We start from the raw sequence: 17,248 nt of genomic DNA, 5'->3' as shown, positions 1-17,248 counted from the left end.
TGTGTGGCCTTGAGAAAGCTCCTCCACAACAGCAGTAGCAAGGCTGCCTCTGTTTCTCTTCTCTGTGTTTTAGCTGAGATTGTTTTACCTGACTGCACAGCCAGAAAAAAGCATTGCAGAAAAAGTCTATGAAGGAGAAACCCAGAAGTCAGAGGATGATGCTGGAAGCCAGCTGTAGCTGGATTATTGTCCAAGACAGACTGGCTTGTTGACTTCCTTACAACAAAAGGCAAGGGGCTGTTTAATTGATTTTAGACTGTAACTAAACATATACTTTCAATATAATGAACAGCAAAGCTACAATACTGCTCTCCTAATGTAAATTGATCCATTACAGATGAGTGTTTAGATCAATGCGTGATGTCCTGATTGGAAATGAAACTGTTTGCTCAAGATCACTATAAAGACAACAGACACTGATAGATGATACTTATGTGACAAGGAATGGCTCCTAAAAAGGAGATTGCCAAGACCACGTCCATCAGCCATGTAACCAATGTTCAACCAGCAACCGTGCATGTGTTTTTAAAGATAACAAGCAAGACAAAAAGATCCCAAGGCTTTTGAGATAGAACACACAAGGCACCAGAACAGCAGAGCGGTCTTGTTAATGGGTGAGAGCTTCATGGCCACACACACCGACAGCAGAAGCTGGCCATCACGAACCACATCCTCTGTGACTTTAGACAGCAGGCCTGAAGAAGCCTCTAAAGCTTTCTGAATTTATAGTAGGAGAGACTTTGCAGGTCTTCCATTACTAGTGCTCCCCTGAGGCTCAGTTCAGCATGGTGGACAAGGGACTATACATGTAAATTCCTTAACGGAAAAGGCCTCCCTCCTTTTGGTGGGCACTGTCCCCAGCCAGGGCAGAGCTGCGGTCTCAGCAGGCTTACCCTCCTCAGCCCCAGAGTCCTGCTTGCTTTCCAGAATAGGAACTTCAAGCCAGCTCCAGCACGCTGGCATGGGGGACCATGACCTGGGCAGGGTAGCCAGCACCCATGGTCAGGTGGGACTGCATGATGCTGTTTGTCCTCTCACATTAGTGAGGTTCTGGTTGCTGCACAGCAGCAGAGCTCATCCTGCATGCTCATGACCCACGTTTCATCACCTCTTAGCACTGAGAGCCAGTGACTCCAGCTACCTTCCATCTCCCTTATGATTAACACACATGCAGTTCTTGCTGGGTGCCCTTCACTGCAGCCTTTTGTTACCTCACAGAATTATATCATGGTAGGAGTTGGGAGGGACCGCTGGAGTTCATGGGAGCCCAATCCCCCTGCCAAGGCAGGTTCACCTAGAGAAAGTCACACGGGACACATCCAGGCAGATGTCAAATGTCTCTGGAGGTGGAAACGGCACTATCTCTCTGGGCAACCTAAAGAAGTTCCTCCTCTTGTTTAGGTGGAACTTCATATGATGAAGTTCGTGCAGCTGCCCTTTGTACCTCGTTCACATGGGGCACTTTCGTCTCCCTTGTGCAGCGAGACATTCGTCTAAGCGCTGGAGCTGGGGCTCGTCCTTGCACTGGGCTGTGCCTCGGCCATTTACTGCTCAAAAAAACATTTCCTGCCTTTAAAAGGGGTGCCAGAACCCTTCCGGCTGCTCGGCGGGCGGAGGATTGGCCGCCTCACGCCTGCAGGACGTTCCCCCGGCTCCGTGAGCAGAGAGAGCCCTGCGCCCCTCAAGTGCCCGGGCCCGCGGCAGGTAGGGCCCCAAGCGCGGCGCAGGGCGGCCCCAGTGACGCAGTCCTCCCGGCTGCGCACCACACCCACCTCCAGGGGCGCGAAAATGGAGCCCCAACCGCAGAACCCAGCGGCCACCTCGCCCCGCCCACTCCGGTTCTGCCCCACTCCATTGGCTGGGGCTCCGCCAGCGCCGCTCCCGATTGGCTGTGCCTGCCTTCCATCTCAGCAGCACCGGGGCAGAGGCAGCCGGTGAGGTCGGTGTGAGGCGCTGCGGGGTCTGAGGGTGGGCTTTCGTCTGTCAAGAGCTCTGGGGTGGCGGGGGCTCCCACCCTAACGGCTGCCTCCGCTCCAACGGCTGTCCGGGCTCTCTGAGCCTTACCTTGTCCTCATAAGCGTTGGTGCAGGATTGTGTGGGCAACCCCAGCGGCTCCAGAGCCGTGTGGACCCACCGCGGCGTGAGGAGCAACGGGACAGCTAAGGCCTGTGGTAACAGGGGTATGATGGCACTGGACAGGCAGGCGCTGCAAACAGCGGGCTGCCTCTTGATGACTGCTTCCCAGAGACATTTGAAGTCTGTCTGGATGTGTCCTGTGTGACTTTCTCTAGGTGAACCTGCCTCTTCAGAGGGACTGGACTCCCATGACCTCGGTATCTGGCAGCCACAGACGTCAGTAGTGGGACAGGGCTGAACTGGCTTGGCCTGGTGAGGCTCAGCTTGCAGGAGGTACAGTCGCTGTCTGTGAATGTGATGGGTACTGGGTGGCCGCAGGTCAGGAGGGGACACTGGGTGGGGGAAGCTAAATGAAAGGACTACATTTACAAAGAACAAATGATGCTAAACGGCTTGTGAAAATAGATCCATTAATCGAATTATGTTCTGCAACAGCCTTTAAAAACAAATAGAGGAGAAAAATAGCCTCTAAATACAACAGGGAAAACTTACCAACAGCTGGACCCTGTGGTGAAGGACTTAATTTGCTGGTCGTCTGCTACTCCACAGCCCTTGCCTCAATTCAAGAAAATTCATCTACTCGGAGCAAGAAAAAATCCTTCCGTCAGCACCTGGGACTTTCACCCAGAAAAGAAGGGCCTAACATAAAACAAAACCAGGAAGGGAAAGCCAGACAAATTCCTCTCAGAATGTGGTACAGATTTAGCAGGGAGCAAAACCACCATTCAAACAAACTACTGAGGGCAACAGTAAATTTTCTAGCTCCTGAGGCCTTCAAATCAAGACCAGACCCTTTCTGAAGGGTAAACTTAGGAGGAACTGGCTCTTAGGAGGAGCTGGCTGTAGTTCAGAAAAAAACGAATGTGGGACAGTGTGGGTGACTCTTGCCTTGAGCAGGCACTGTCTCAGAGCCAGTGGTTGTAGGGCTGGAGTGCAGCGTGCCCAGTGTGTGTGTGTGACCGTGGCAGAGATGAGCAGCTCAGCAGCAGGGCAGCCTTTCACCTAGCCAGACCAGCGCCAGCTCAGTGTTGTGAGCCTCACCTTGCTTTTCACACCTGCCATACTAGCCAGGCTCCCCCAGTACAACGTATGAGCTTCACCTGGCCTTCCGTGACCTTTATTCCCCAGGCTCTAAGGAACCACATCCCCTAGTCAGTCAGGACCAGCCGCTGGCCACCAGCAACACAAAACTGCAAGGAGTGGAAAACCTGCTGAGATCTGCGCTTGAACTGCTGCTGTCTCTCCCTCACCACTGCCACGTTTTCACCCGAGGTGGGGCTGACTCACTCGCAAGCAGGCTCTCCGGCTGGCAGCCAAGGAGTGAGCACAGGCAGGTTTCCTGCCACCGCTGTGAGAAGAGCCTTCCACACTCTGAACGGTCTGTGAGCAGGAAGAAGGGGATCTTGGCAGGGACTCCAGAGCCTCCTTTTCTCATCCCTGTTTCCATGAAGTTTTGCAAGGGTGGCCTGCATTTGTTGCTCCCTGTTGGCTTTGTCACATTGCCTGCTCCCCAAGTTTCAGGCTGCCAGCATCTCTCCCCTGGATGACTTGGCTCATGTTATTTTGTGTTAAAACTGGTATGTTTTTTTAATGGCTATAAATAAGTTAAAGCCACATCTTTAATTAATCACCGCTCCTCATATTGTAAGTAATGACTCGCTTATGATTTTAAGATGCCATTTGCTTGCTGTCAGATGTATCTAGCATGTATCCCTCCATCTTTAGCAGGCTCAGGACAGAAACAAAATCTCATCAATGAAGGACTCTAATCCATTTACTCTAGAGCAAATAATTGGTTACTAAGTAAGTGGGAGGAGAGTGAGCAGATACTTTTATCTAAACAACAATGAACTTCCAGCAATAGGCAATGTGTTCGGAATCCTAAAACCATTTTAAGCTAATCTTAATCCCTCATAAGCTAATCTTTTTCCCTCATTCAGGTTTGAAATTGGAAATACATATGTCTGGATGACTGCGAGATGAACAACAAATAGGAGCAGCAGCATGCAAAAATACAGAGAAGCAGAGGCATTAGTGCAAGTATTTCTGCTCTAGCAGCTATTAAAAGTCGGTTTGGGTTTTTTACACAGTTTGGAAAAAGAACCCATATGTTTATAGGATTCCTCCCCTCCAATTAAAACGTGTGAGTGTGTCCTTCTCTAAGTATTTAGCCGCACAGAGACGGCACGTGTAATTGTTAAGTGAGAGTGCTTCTCCTTGCTTTTGTCCCACAGGACAGAAAGGACACCCGGTTCAACACCAGCAGCATCTTCACAACCTGCCCAGCGTCACTCCCCCATGCCATGAGGACGTCACCCTCCTGCCCCCTGCATTGGGACTGTGCCCACAGGTCAGAGTAGAAATAGCTCACAGTGCTAGGCTCCAGGTGCTCTTGGTTACAGATCTTTCCTGATACAAGCAGGAAACTGAAGTGACAAGCAGGTGGCTGGATATCCAACAGTGTGGTTCTTCCCTTTTCTCTCCCTTTTTTTTTTCCACAAGGGAGTGGAGAGATATTTTATAGAGGATATGACAAAGCTATGAAAAGAAAAAAACGTTGCACTGGAACTACAAAAAAGGTAAAAACAGCTTAAAAAACTTGCTCTACCTTTGTTCCCAGTCATCTCGAGCCTATGCAGTGTATGATCTGTCTGCTAGGACTGAATCCATGGACTCACCGCTTTGTTAGCTTAAGAATTTTGAGCAGTTTTTTCCATTTTTCTGTATTCTCCCCAAAATCATTTCACACATTGCTCAGATACATCAGTCCTTCCGGCATTCCTCTAGACGCTCAGTAGGATGCCCTGCTATAAATATAATAAAGCCTTTTATTATGTCCATTAACCATGGACATGTGTGCTCCAAAAGTTTCCTGACACGCAGTCATTTGTGGCTTTTTAATTATAAACAGGAAAAAAACAACTCTACCAGCAGACTGGAAGTGGATCTGTGTTTGTGTGTGGGGAGTGTGTTTTTCGACGGGCTGACGACACCCTCACCCTCCTCCCCATCCTGCTGGAGCCTCTCTCTGCCTCTGCACATGAAGAGCCAATGTGACACAGCAGATCATCAGTCCTGGGTGATGCAGATGTGTGACCTGTGCTGGCCCAGGGCTTTCTGCAGGTTTTTAACTCCTTTTTCAACATGCGTATGTGCCCAGACCTTGTTCCACCTGAAGTCAGCAGAAAAAAGGCCCAGTAAATTACTTGACAAATGAAGTTCTATTTATTGAATGCATTTTTATTTCAACAACCAAAAAATTCTAACAGCCTAACAATGCACATAAGTTAAAAATTAATTATCACTTAGTGATAACAAAGATAAAGTTGATTTACATGGAAAAAAAAAAGAAAAACATTTACAATATGTTAATCCTTATTCACATTGTTGATACTGCAATAAACACTTTTTTTTTTCATTTTTATTTTTTGTCTCACAAAAAAAAGGCGGAAAATTGTGCTTTGTTAAGAGGCACTACAAGAAAAGTTTCTTTCTCCAAATAGATATTATATGATGGATATTGAATAAATAGGCATATATGCATTGTAATTCGCAAAGTTCTGGCAAGACCACAGGCTAAAATGCCCACAGATTCACTTAGAACCACTGCAAAATTGGCAGTGAAATTAAAAATAAAAAGGCAAGACTCAGCATTGAAAAAATACCTAATAAAATTTTTGGTTGAAGTGTAAAAGATACCAAATGTCGATGCCATCATCAGATAACAGCCTTACACAGCCTGGCAAAGCTCAGCTTCCTTTCACGTGTATGGAGTGATTTCAGCTACGGGAAGGAGAAGATGGTTCCGAGAGAGTAGCTCCGAGAGAAACATAAAGCAGCAACCACTGACATTCTGATTAAAGCTGCAGCACACTATAGAAATGAAGGATGAGGAGCAGAAGGGGCAGTAAGTAAGCAACCCACCAGCATTTCGCAAAGGCGTGTGGAATTTACGCAGAGATACTCTTATGTTTCAAATCTTAGTTCTGAAAAAAAATCCCTTAAAAACCCCAGAGATTACTGAGCAGCTAGAATTAGCTTGTATTGCAATGTCTTCTCCCTGTAGTGTGTCTCTTCCCAGTAACTATCTACACGTAGAGGTTTGTGTTCCCTTTCTAACTCCTACCTTTTATACCTCTCAAATATATAAATAGTATTAACAGTTATAGTACATTGCCTGGTGTAGTAAACAGACATGAACTTTAAGAGTGATACTGCGTGAGGTCTTTATCAAGGTCACATGAAAAGCCCATGTGAAAAGAAGAAAAAGCCCAAAGCCTCGTGGGTCCCTTACGACTGTAGTTTGAGCAGAGGTCTGAACTCAGTCCAGCTCAAGGGCAGCGAGGGTGAGGTCTGGGAAAGCACTGCACAAAGTGAGAAGCAAATGCTGCGTGCTGTCCCTTCCAGTGTGACACCTCAGCAGGCGTGACGCGACGACAGCGCAGCGTTACTGTTGGGCCTCGGAATCGGCTTGCGCTAGCTCTGCGTTAGGCAAAGGGGCTGCGAGCTGGCTCGCCACGAGGTGCCTGGGGAAGGTGTGGGGAGCCCAGGCTGCTCCCGCAGCACGGACGGGATACACAGGAGCTGGGCTGGACACACTGCACCGCACCAGCACAGACCTGGCACGGACAGAGCCCAACTGAAAAAGCAGCACGGTGCAGGTGAGCCGGAAGTCAGCAACCCAACCCTCCCTCCACCAGCCATTTACCCGCACAGGGCTGCTGAGTCCGTGGCACTTCATGTCCTCATGAGGCTTTACGTGCGTGTCTGTGTTTCACCTCAGTACAAACGAAAAACAACAACAAGGAGGAGCTTGTAAATGTGAAGGTCTGAACACGCAAATAAAATCCACAGTAAGACGTGGTTCATTGTATGAATTCAATATATCAAATCTCAACATGTTACCTTCTCTTTCAGTAATGACCTCGGCAATGGACAAATCTTCTCTGCACTAAACTTCACTTTAGTCATTCTGAATCCCATGAAATTTGATCTGTTCACTATGAAAAGCACTGTCTGGAGAGTGGAACACGCTGTCTCCTTGTAAGTGTGCCCTGTGTTTAAGGTACTTTAACTCACTGCTTCTCTTTTTAAGGTGCCCTGACTTGTTTTTCCATTTTCTCCCCTTTTTTTTTCCTTAATTTTCCCACTCTTTTTTTTTTTTTTTTTGGCAGTGTTGATTTATGTCTTTAAATACATACCAAAAAAATTGCCATTGAGTTGCCAAATAGGAAGCCATATAATAATGAAAAAAAAAAACCAAAAACCAAAAGCAACCAAAAAAATCAGGAATAAACATAGAAAATAAATAGCAATTAAAAAATAGTCACCACACCCTGAGAGCAGGTGGCAGTTTATCAAAGAGCCAAAGCAACTCATTGTGAAGTGGTTTTAATACATAAACAAGTCTCGTCATTAAGGAACTCGTTTCACAGTCTCTACTTCCAGGTTGTCAAGTTCCATCCCATGCAATTTTAATATATATATATATTTTATGTAAATATATATATACACACGAAGTTGTCTGTTTTCCTTCATTGATCCCATAGGACATTTCCTTCCTCTTTACTTGCTGGCTGTCCCTCTCACAAGTGCAAGGCAAGCGAAGGCATAATCCTGTGTAACTGCAATGGCTACTTCAGTCAGACATAGGAGTGTCACGCTGGAGTGTCTGTGGCAAGGCGATGGCTGATGGGGCAATGCTGAACTCGTTCGGTTTGCACATGGACCGTGTGCAGCAGGAACAAACAAACAGAAAGGAAAAAGAGAAAACAACTAAAAACAGGAACAGAAAATCCGTGGATCGATGTATTGCTTCCTGCACCCCTGTCTCACATTATCTCTGGTCAACGTCGGCGGGAGCTGCCTTGCTTTTGTCGGGGTTCTCCTCCTCAGGCTCCACTTTGTACATTTCCTCGGAGCCCTCCTCGCTGTCATTCTCCTCTGACTCCGTCAGCAGCTCCTCATCCTTGTACTCTGCCACATCAACCACTGTTCCCAAATGCTCTTTTAGCTTCCCGTGGTGCTTTACGTGGTAGCGCTGGTTTTGGAAGAATTTGATGATAGTGTGTTTGGGGAGATCCAGCTGAGCAGAGAGGGTATGAATGGCTTCCTGGTCGGGGTAGAGACCCACATCATGGATAAAGCTTTGGAGAATACCTAGAGCTTCCAAGGAGATCTTGGTACGGGACCTTGGCTTTTTGGCACAACTGTCCTCAGCGGGTGGAGCAGGAGCCTCTTCTCTAGGTGGGGAGCTCTCCTTTGCAGGCTGAGACTGCTGTCTGTGCAACACCTACAAGGTCAAACAGACACAGATTTCATGGACATGCTGACTTGTTTGGTGCCTGAGCTAAGGGCATTGTACAGCTTTGGCCAGAAGGCTTTGGTGAAGACAAGGACTCACTAATATCCATTTCTGTTACCTTTCTTACCTGTGAGACAGCTACATGAGTAACTACAGACTGAAAAGAGAAAGGCATAGAAAATGTAAAACAGACATAAAACTACTAAAGGTGCTACTTTATAATGAGCTACAGCTTGGTGTTAAAATTTGTCACAGTCGCTTTATGGGGGAAAAAATGAAACTAGAATTGCAGAGCTTTGTGAAAATGACATCACAGTCACTTCAGCCACTCTCTATTGCTGGGTTTAGTGTCTCTTGAACAGATCTTACATCTTCATTAATTTCTTTAAGTTGAGGAGTTTTGAGTGAAATGATTATATTCCTCCATCCTGAGGAGCCCTCTGGGCAAAGACAATTTTCAGTCCCGTAACAGATTTTCACCAGCAGCATCTCCTCTTTGGCTGATTTAAATAAAGCATAAGGCACACACGGCTCTTCATGTTACTTAAAAGTAACTAAGAAAGGCCTTGTGCAGCCTTTGTTCCAGGGGAAAAATACCTGCTGTGTGTTGTTCGAAACAGAGGAGCTCCAGATGCTTGCTTTAAACCATATCTGTACACAAGAGATTACCGACAGAAATCCCCTCCAGGACTGGAGGCTGGATTTACCCAGAGGTTCCTTCAAGATGCAGGGAAATAATTATTAGAACTCGACGCTCCAGAGCTAACAAAATCAATATGGGTAAATAGTTCCTTCCTCAAGTAAAAGGGAATTCTGGCTTTTCACCCAAGAAGAAAACGTCTCTGCTGTAAACTGTAACATCCAGAAAATCAACCTGACATTAAAGCTCTCTCTAAAGGGATAAAAGAAAATAAGGATAAGTAATGAAAATGTGCTGAGAACTGTCACAGCCTGGTGACAGGCACACTCCTGGCAAGAGCACTGAAAGCAGCAGACCTAGGATCACTGACACCAGCCGAGGACGCAGACCCATGAGTGTGTCACCCAGCCCTTACTGACACACTCTCCCATTCTGTGCCCTCTGCTCCTGTCCCCTGACAGGGCAAGGCCCAGAGCAGCCCAAAAAGCCAAGTGGATTTAGCACCGGCAGAAGCAATCTGCCAGGGGATTTACAGGCAGCGTCACTGAGAAGCCTCAAGTAGCATTGCTGATCAGAAGCAGGATCCAAGCAGCAGCTAGCAGAGATAGGAACGCATCCAGGAAGAGCGTGAATTACTCAGCTTATTCCTGCTGGAGCTGGAAGCGGCTTTTTTCCCTTTTCAGCTGACAAATAGCATGAGAAACGATCCAGCCTGAAGAACGTTACAAGGCTTCCAATCAAATAGAATGAAGAAAAAAACCCAACAATACAGAATCAGCAGCAGTAAAATGTTTAATTTGAAGAAGATGAAGAGATGCCTACAGCATCTATAAAGCAATCAAACCAAAGATAGGGCTTGGGGAAGGAGGGGAGGAAAATTCACTTTACTTAACCCTTGCTATTCTGGAGTGACCTCTCCAATCAGTTAAGAACAGAGGATGCCCAACCCAGGTGTTGAAAAAGGTTGCATTTCATTTTCCTAGGTGATACAAACCCTAAAGCTACTCTTACAAGGGGTAAATCTTATTTCCCTGACTTCAGGGGGCTCACTCTGGATTTCCAGTGCCACAAGCACAGGGTTAGTGGCACCCAGAGGTTTTAGTGACACGGCGCTACCCCTGTATGAAAAAATGGACAAAGACACAGAGTTTCACTCAGGTTTAGGCTATGAGGGCATTGTGTTTCCTTCTGATAACCCATGCTGTTGATTACAAGAGAACACAATCGGCCTCTGAGGCACACCATGTAATGTGACATCTAAATGGACTTTCTCTGAACTACATCTGTAAACCATGCTGCTGGATTTGGGCAGTTGGCTTAATCTACACACAAGCCACAGCTTTGCAGAGGAACTAAGTGTTTCTGGCAATTCCACATTTTCAGGTTTTGAGTCATTATGATGCTCTTCAATCTGCAGGTAAAATTTCCACTGCCCTCACATACTGCCTGAACACTGCAGGCCCTCACAGGACGCTTTGGGTTTGTGTTAGTCATGCCCTGTTTCTGTACTGCAAAGAAAGAAACCCCACTGATGTTCCATGATTTAGGCACGCACAGGCTGCAGCGCAATAAACCCAAAATGATGGGTCTGACCTAGCATGAAACACTGCACATACTGTGGGCCGCAGAGAGAAGGAGTTACAGTGATGGCCACACTTGGCTCTACTTCCAGAGAAGCTGGCACTGGCTCAGGAGGGTGTGCGTCCCAGCATAGGTGCACAGTGTTCCATTCTGCACTCCCTCTTTCACGCCCTTCCCCACCACTCCCAGACCACAGGTGGGGCAGCCTCCTCCAAAGCCACCACCATCTGGAGCTGACTTCCCTTCCCCATCCTCCCTTCTCACTGGCTCCCCATCTACTTCCAAATCAAATGTGAAGAGAGATACTTCCTTCCATGCCCACAGGACTAATTTCCTCCATCCCTTCAAAAGAGTTCATTTTTAACCTCTACAGCCATGTCTGCCTTCTCAAGTATTTCAGAACAGAGCAGCTGTGGAGGATGCTGCTTTAGGAAGTTTGACTCAGGTAGGCTTTAACCTTACAGCTAAACAAATTTTATCCAATGACATGAAGCAGCTGCGACAGAAAACTTGCAAGAAAACAAGTATGATGGAAGTTGACTTCAAAAGATAAAGTGACTGGTCTTAAATGGCACTGTACTGAAATATGATTTGAAGGCCACAATGAAAACCATCTGGAAGCCATGTGTAAAATATAATAGTAGATGCCTACAGGGAAGGAAGTGAGATATTGAATGATTAAGTTTAGGAGAGTATATAATGTAGTGTATCATTACGGGGGTGATCAGGATTACTGCTAATAGGCTAAGGGTTTGTGGTCTTTCTAAAAATCCAAAGCCAAGAGTTAGTGGGGGAAGGGATCACCACACTGTTTGACACATACCTGCTCCCCAGGTCATGGGGTAGGAGATTTGCCTTGGGCGGGCTGGAACAGCATAGTTCCTACAGGGAGGAGAGGTGAGCAAACCCAAACCAACTGACAAACATCACGTAACTGTCATCTGTGTCTCCTCTCTATTTAGTTTTGGCTGAATTCACTCTCCCACTGATCTTTGTTTCCATTTCCCCTCACTTTCTATCTAGGATCAGAGACAGGAGAATGGTGAGTGGCTAGAGGGAGCCAAGCAGGGTGCCACACACATGTACTTGGGAACCAACCCCAGCGAGGCACTAGCTGACGCTGCTCACTCCATGAAGTGCCACCTCTCTGCAGCAGGTTAAAAAGAGGAACTGCATTTCTACATTGGAATCCTAAGCTCTCTGCTGTGGTAGTATGGGTCTGCTCTTCCCTTTGCAGATAGGGTTACTCATGTGAGCTTATTTCCACAGGATTTAGCTGAGATGACAATGTGCCCCTTACCATAAGAAATGGTACATTCTTGGAAAACAAAATTCCACCCAGGGAGGTGGAGTCACCATCCCTGAAGGTGTTTAAAGGGAGACTGGATGAGCCACTTTGTGCCATGGTTTAGTTAATTAGAAGGTGTTAGGTGATAGGTTGGACTCAGTGATCTCAAAGGTCTTTTCCAACCTGGTTGATTCTGTGATTTGCAACAGAGACTGCCCTTGCTGAAGAGCCATCACCTTCCTCTGTGCACAGACAGCATGAGCACTAACAGGCACCTCTAGTGATGGCCACTATCAGTCCTCACCAAATCCAGCAAGCAGAAAAGTTGAATGACTTTGCCTGTCCTTCACCAGGGGAGGGTTAGATTGGACATTATGAAAAATTTCTTCACCTAATGGTTTACCAAGCCCTGGAACAGGCTGCCCAGAGCTGTGGTGGAGTCCTCATCTCTGAAGGAATTGAAAAGCCATGTAGATGTAGTGTTGAGATATGTGCTTTAATGGTGACCTGGCAGTGCTAGGTTAATTATTGAACTTAAAGGCCTTCTCTAACAAAAATAATTCTGTCATTCTGTTCTCCATGATGGGGTCTTGCCTTTCAGCTTTCTTTTGCATTTCCACTACTCTCATAGCCAGCCATAATACTGCATCACCCCAAGAACTTCAATACAAAAGAGAACACGTTTTAAACTTGCTTAAGGAGTCCAAAATAAAAGGGAGAGAGAATTCACACACATTACAAAACAGAGGCTCCATACCTGTGTTTGGTACATCTAGAATCTCTTCAAGCATTCAAGCCTAGTCAGCGGGATATGCCACCAGCCTGACTCAATGCATACTTCATGTAAGCAACGCTGCTGGAAAAGCTCCTTCCCAACGACCAGCTGAAGTCAAAGGCAGTGTTCAGGACAAGCCTAGAGCTAGACTAGGCCTGTGACTGCGCTTCATTGGAACCAGCAGCTGGAATTTGCAACATTTCACCTCTAAAAGCTGAGAGCACCCAGGCAGTGCCTGGGTGCTATGTTAAGAGTTTACTTCATAGACAACCTCCATTGCCTTGCAAAGAAATTTTACAGCTAGAGAAAGCACTGTCCCTCGTGGAGATCTTACAGGAATAAGCCATCAAGGCTTATCTACTTGAAGAATCTCACACTCCTTATCCTCAGCTCCTCTTTCTTCACACATGAATGTGCAAGTGTAGAGCAGAGTATGCTGCTGCCACAAATGGGCTTGTGCCCCACTAGCCTCCCAGTCCAGGGCTCACAGGGGTGAAAGCATTAATCAGACACAGCCACTGCACCAAGGCCCTTTACAGGTTTCCCAGGAATGTCGGTGCAAGAACCTGCAGCAGAAGTTACAATTTGCACCTGCATTCATTTTCTTTCCTCTTAAAAATGCAGTTGTTAGGCTAATCTTTAGGGGTTTTTTCCCTTGCAAAAATACCTTCATTTGAGTAAACACTGCAGCACCAGTCGCAGCTCCAAGGGAAGTGTTTTCTTTGGGCGCCTTCTCACAGCGGTGATTTCACACTCTGACACTGTAAAGCTGTGTTAAAGACTGCGGTTCAGTTCCCCTGCTTTTCTTGGCTTATACAGTATCCTAAGGTCAAAACTCAGGAAAATCCAAAACCGTTATTAAAAAAGAAAAAGTATCTATGAAGTGATGACAAATTGCAGACTACAGGTGTTAGATTACATTTTGACTCCAGGCAGGTTTAATATACTTTAGTTTCCTTTTTTACAATTGCCTGTAGCAGGTACTGTTATCAGTAAGGGATTTAAAAAATATATGGTACTCAATAAAAGAAGACCATGTCAAAAGAAATCAATACGACCGTGCAAAATGGTAGGAAGTCTGACATGGATAAATATGTTCACGTTCATCTAACTCCAGACTGAGCTTCTTTTAATTTTGTAGCTTGAGTGCTGGCCGCATACCTTGTGCATTTTCCAGTGCAGCTCAGAAATTGCTTCACAAGAGTGAACGGCATTGTTAGTGACGATTAGAATCTCTGTTTGTGGAGCTGCTGTACCTTGGCTCATACAAGCCACTCCAAACTGGCCAGCCACAGCTAATGGCTGCAACAACTCGTAACCCAGCAGCCCTGGGTCCTGTTCAGCTGCAAAGACAAAGCAGGCACACAGTAAAGTGCCAAACATTCATACCTTCCCTATCACCCCTCAGCTGCTGCTAACCACTACTGCAGACGAAACATTGCACCAGACAAACCCTGTGTCCTAAACCTCTCGTCTGTGAGGTACAAGTCACTCCCCCAGCTACACATAAGGGGAGTTCAAGAGAACTGTGAGGAGAGAAAGTAGTTCCATGGGAAACCCAAAGTCAATGGCAAGTTTGGTTTGTAAGCTGGAATGTGAGCGGGTTGAAGTGATTCATTTCAACTTCTTTGGAGCATGCTCGCCACATGCTTCCCTTTGCTTGGCAGCAGTCGCGTGGCTTCAGGGCAGGAAACAGGCAGTGATCTGAAAACATGGCGAGACATGAACAAACACCCCGGCTCTGAACGGCCGCCCCAGCCCGCAGTTCTTCTCCAGGACCAGGCTGCCAAAAGTGCTCCAAAAGGTGACCAAAAAAAGTCAAAAGTCATCAGGAAGGAAAAAAAAACCCAAACCAAAACCTAACAGAACTTCCAAGTTGTGCATTGCCTTTGCCCTTCCATGCAAAGTGATAAACGTGAGCATTTAGCAAATCATAATTAATCTTGACTTGAGGGCAGGGAGAAGGAAGGTGTCCACCCTCCCTCCCCCCACCAGCACACACTGCTCCCATTAATGCTAACAGGAGCTTAGCACGCATCAAAGAGCAAATACACCACAGAACATTTTAAAGAGCTATCATCGCTGGAGATAGACTATAAATTACAGCCTGATTACACAGCACTGCTGAGAGGCTGCGCATGCAACGCAGCCGCTCAGAGCAACAGCCGCCGAGGGCAAGGTAACTTCTGGGCAGGTCTGAGGCTACTGTGAAAAATCTGTGCGGAGGAATCCTTCCCTCTCTTGGCTCTCCTCTCAAGAAGCCGTGGCACTGCTGTCTACACAGTTGTTTGAAGAATGTTTACAAGTCAGCTTGACAAAGAGAAAAAAACCTCTCTGCCATCACTTGACCACAGTCCTGATCTTATTCTTCAGTAAGGCTTGGTTTATTTCCCTCTCCTGATCCCCGTTAATGGGCAGCACGTGCCTACACAATAGCCACTACTTTGTCTGTCTAATGTTAAAAGAATAAATCACAGCGCTCTGACAAGGCAGAGCAGTGTCCCGGTGTGTCCTGGGCTGGCTGCTTTCTCTCCAGCACCCGCTCAGCTCTCCCCACAAAGGCACAGGCACCGCTTTCCTGTTGCAGTGCCTGAAAACTGGCTGATTTTATAGGGAGGCATAAACAAGCTCACGCTGACAAAGGCCAGCGGACAAGCTCTGGATGCCCCTTCTTTGACTGGTTTAACCAGGCTCACAGGTTCCCTGGACAGTGACCGTGACCAGCGGTGGATGTCCCTCTCTGGAATGCCCCACTGCAGCCCGGGAGGGTTGCCCACAGCTAGGACTCAGCTGGCAGGTGGAGGTGGCACGTACCTGCTGTACAAACACACATCAAGACGGGTTCACTCCGGCTCCTGCTGGCACAAACCAGGGCGCTGGTGACAGAGGCCGCCGCCAGGAAGCATTGCACAACACTGAGGCAGACTCTCTCCTGAAGGCATCAGTGATGGATGGCTCCATTGTCTGGGGATGGGGCACGGCCAGCACAGCTGGCACAGGGCTGGCTTGCTGCGGCCACCAGCAGGCATGTAGGACACTGCTGCCGTGCAAGTTTCTTTTGCCTGTAACCTGTGGTGGTAAAACCAGCTTCCTCTCCAAGGAAAAAAGCAGTAGCCCTGTAGAGGTTGGGACTGCCTTTCTGTATAGTGATGCTAGCCAGAGTCCCACTGCAGTGGGACTTCTGACATCAGTGTGCACACCAAGGGCCATCAAGACCTGGTTAATGCCTATCTTCTTGAAAACAAGACCATAAACTTTGTGTGCCTCTAACCTGCCCTTTCTGTGCTTTCTCTTCCCACTCTGGCATGGCTCTCTGAGGTGCTATGGCATGTAGAGCCCTGCTTGGCAGGTTCCAAATAGAGCCTGAGCTTGGTTGTGGCTGGAGAGGGGCTCTGTCAAAGACTTTGGGTTGACTCTGAGCTTCCCCCATCCCAACCCTAACCCTAATGAGGAGCTGGCAGAATGCCACAGGAACTAAGGATGGAACAAAAAGCTTTTTGGTTTGCTTTTCTGCAGACAAAATACTTCTGGTATCTGCTGTGTTGTCTTGTTTAATTAACACAACACATGTTCTCCTTCTCTTTTAAATACCAGAAGACTTTTTGTGGGCAGCGTGGGCAAGATCTTCCCTCACAATCCTCCAATCTGGAGCCACGCTTAAGGTCTAACCCCTAAACATGGTGGCACGAACAGCATCACTGTAATCATGTTGTTCCCAGTGCCAGGAGTAGGCACTGCATTATTTCAGACAGGGTATGTTTGGGTTCGATGCTGGATTGTGTGGGGGTGGTAATTATTTGTCCCATCAAAGGGCTGTTTGGGGTTCCAGGAATACCCGTCTGTACTGCTGATTTTTTACAGGGTGGGTAGTAAGGAGTGAGGAGAACCTGACTGTTATGGTTAGTGGAAATAGTAGATTTCTGCTGATAAACCACTACTCAGCACGTTTTTTGCTTTCTAGATGTAACCACCAACGTGCTTAATAACAGGACTTGAGCAAACTGGACTGTGTGAATCAAACACATAAAAGTCTAAACATTCCCTTTTTTAGAAAGCAAATCTTAAAAAGTGCATTATAATCAACTACCACGGTCAAAGCAAAATAGCCAGCGCTGCCACACACCCAACTGGCATCATGTGCTTTATTATACCCTTAGCTTGAAACTGGGTAAATAAAAATCAAGTGACCAAAGTACAATCTCCTGCACAGATCAGGGCACCGAGGACAGGAAAACTCCAAGAATCAGCTCTGAAATCCTTTGTCTTCCTCACTGCACTCTGGAAAAGGCAGGCAAGTCTGGAAGACTAAGGAAGCTACGCTGGTGTTACTGTTCCTTGTGCCCCACTGCTCTGATCTGCACCTAGTTTAAAGATCCAGCATGCTTTATAGAAAGTATAAACAGCACCTGCTGTTAATATTCACATCACTAGAGAATATGCACGTGGGGGAAAAGGAGCACTTTTTGTGTTCTTAGAACCCAGTCTGACATTTGGCCAGCAAAGCACCACTAAAATGAAACAAAG

At 46.9% G+C, this 17,248-nt stretch overlaps 1 protein-coding gene and 1 long non-coding RNA gene across 10 annotated transcripts in view; one reads left to right on the top strand and one right to left on the bottom strand.

Annotated features, from left to right (window-relative positions):
- The first annotated feature begins 1,625 nt into the window (after positions 1–1,625).
- LOC135183442 (uncharacterized) lies at positions 1,626–5,354 on the top strand. Of its 7 annotated transcripts, none has more exons than XR_010305567.1 (7): positions 1,626–1,704; positions 2,292–2,409; positions 3,265–3,713; positions 4,077–4,279; positions 4,371–4,486; positions 4,639–4,715; positions 5,048–5,354. It is a non-coding gene; the product is annotated as an uncharacterized LOC135183442 (long non-coding RNA). The 7 variants fall into 7 exon arrangements; XR_010305566.1 differs by lacking the exon at positions 1,626–1,704 and adding an exon at positions 1,824–1,939; XR_010305564.1 differs by lacking the exon at positions 1,626–1,704 and adding an exon at positions 1,946–2,171.
- A 494-nt stretch (positions 5,355–5,848) lies between these two features.
- SATB2 (SATB homeobox 2) overlaps positions 5,849–17,248 on the bottom strand; it is a 142,448-nt gene continuing 131,048 nt past the window's right edge. For all 3 annotated transcript variants that reach the window (XM_064158413.1, XM_064158408.1, XM_064158421.1), the window contains exon 11: positions 5,849–8,428. In XM_064158413.1, the coding sequence (XP_064014483.1) occupies positions 7,973–8,428 (456 nt within the window). In that variant the 3' untranslated portion in view covers positions 5,849–7,972. The remainder of the gene's footprint in view (positions 8,429–17,248) is intronic.

Source organism: Pogoniulus pusillus, chromosome 2 (genome assembly GCF_015220805.1).
Source record: "Pogoniulus pusillus isolate bPogPus1 chromosome 2, bPogPus1.pri, whole genome shotgun sequence".
In the NCBI taxonomy this organism is placed as follows: Eukaryota; Metazoa; Chordata; class Aves; order Piciformes; family Lybiidae; genus Pogoniulus; species Pogoniulus pusillus.
The sequence above is the reverse complement of the archived record's forward strand: the minus strand, read 5'-3'. Positions and strand labels throughout refer to the sequence as shown.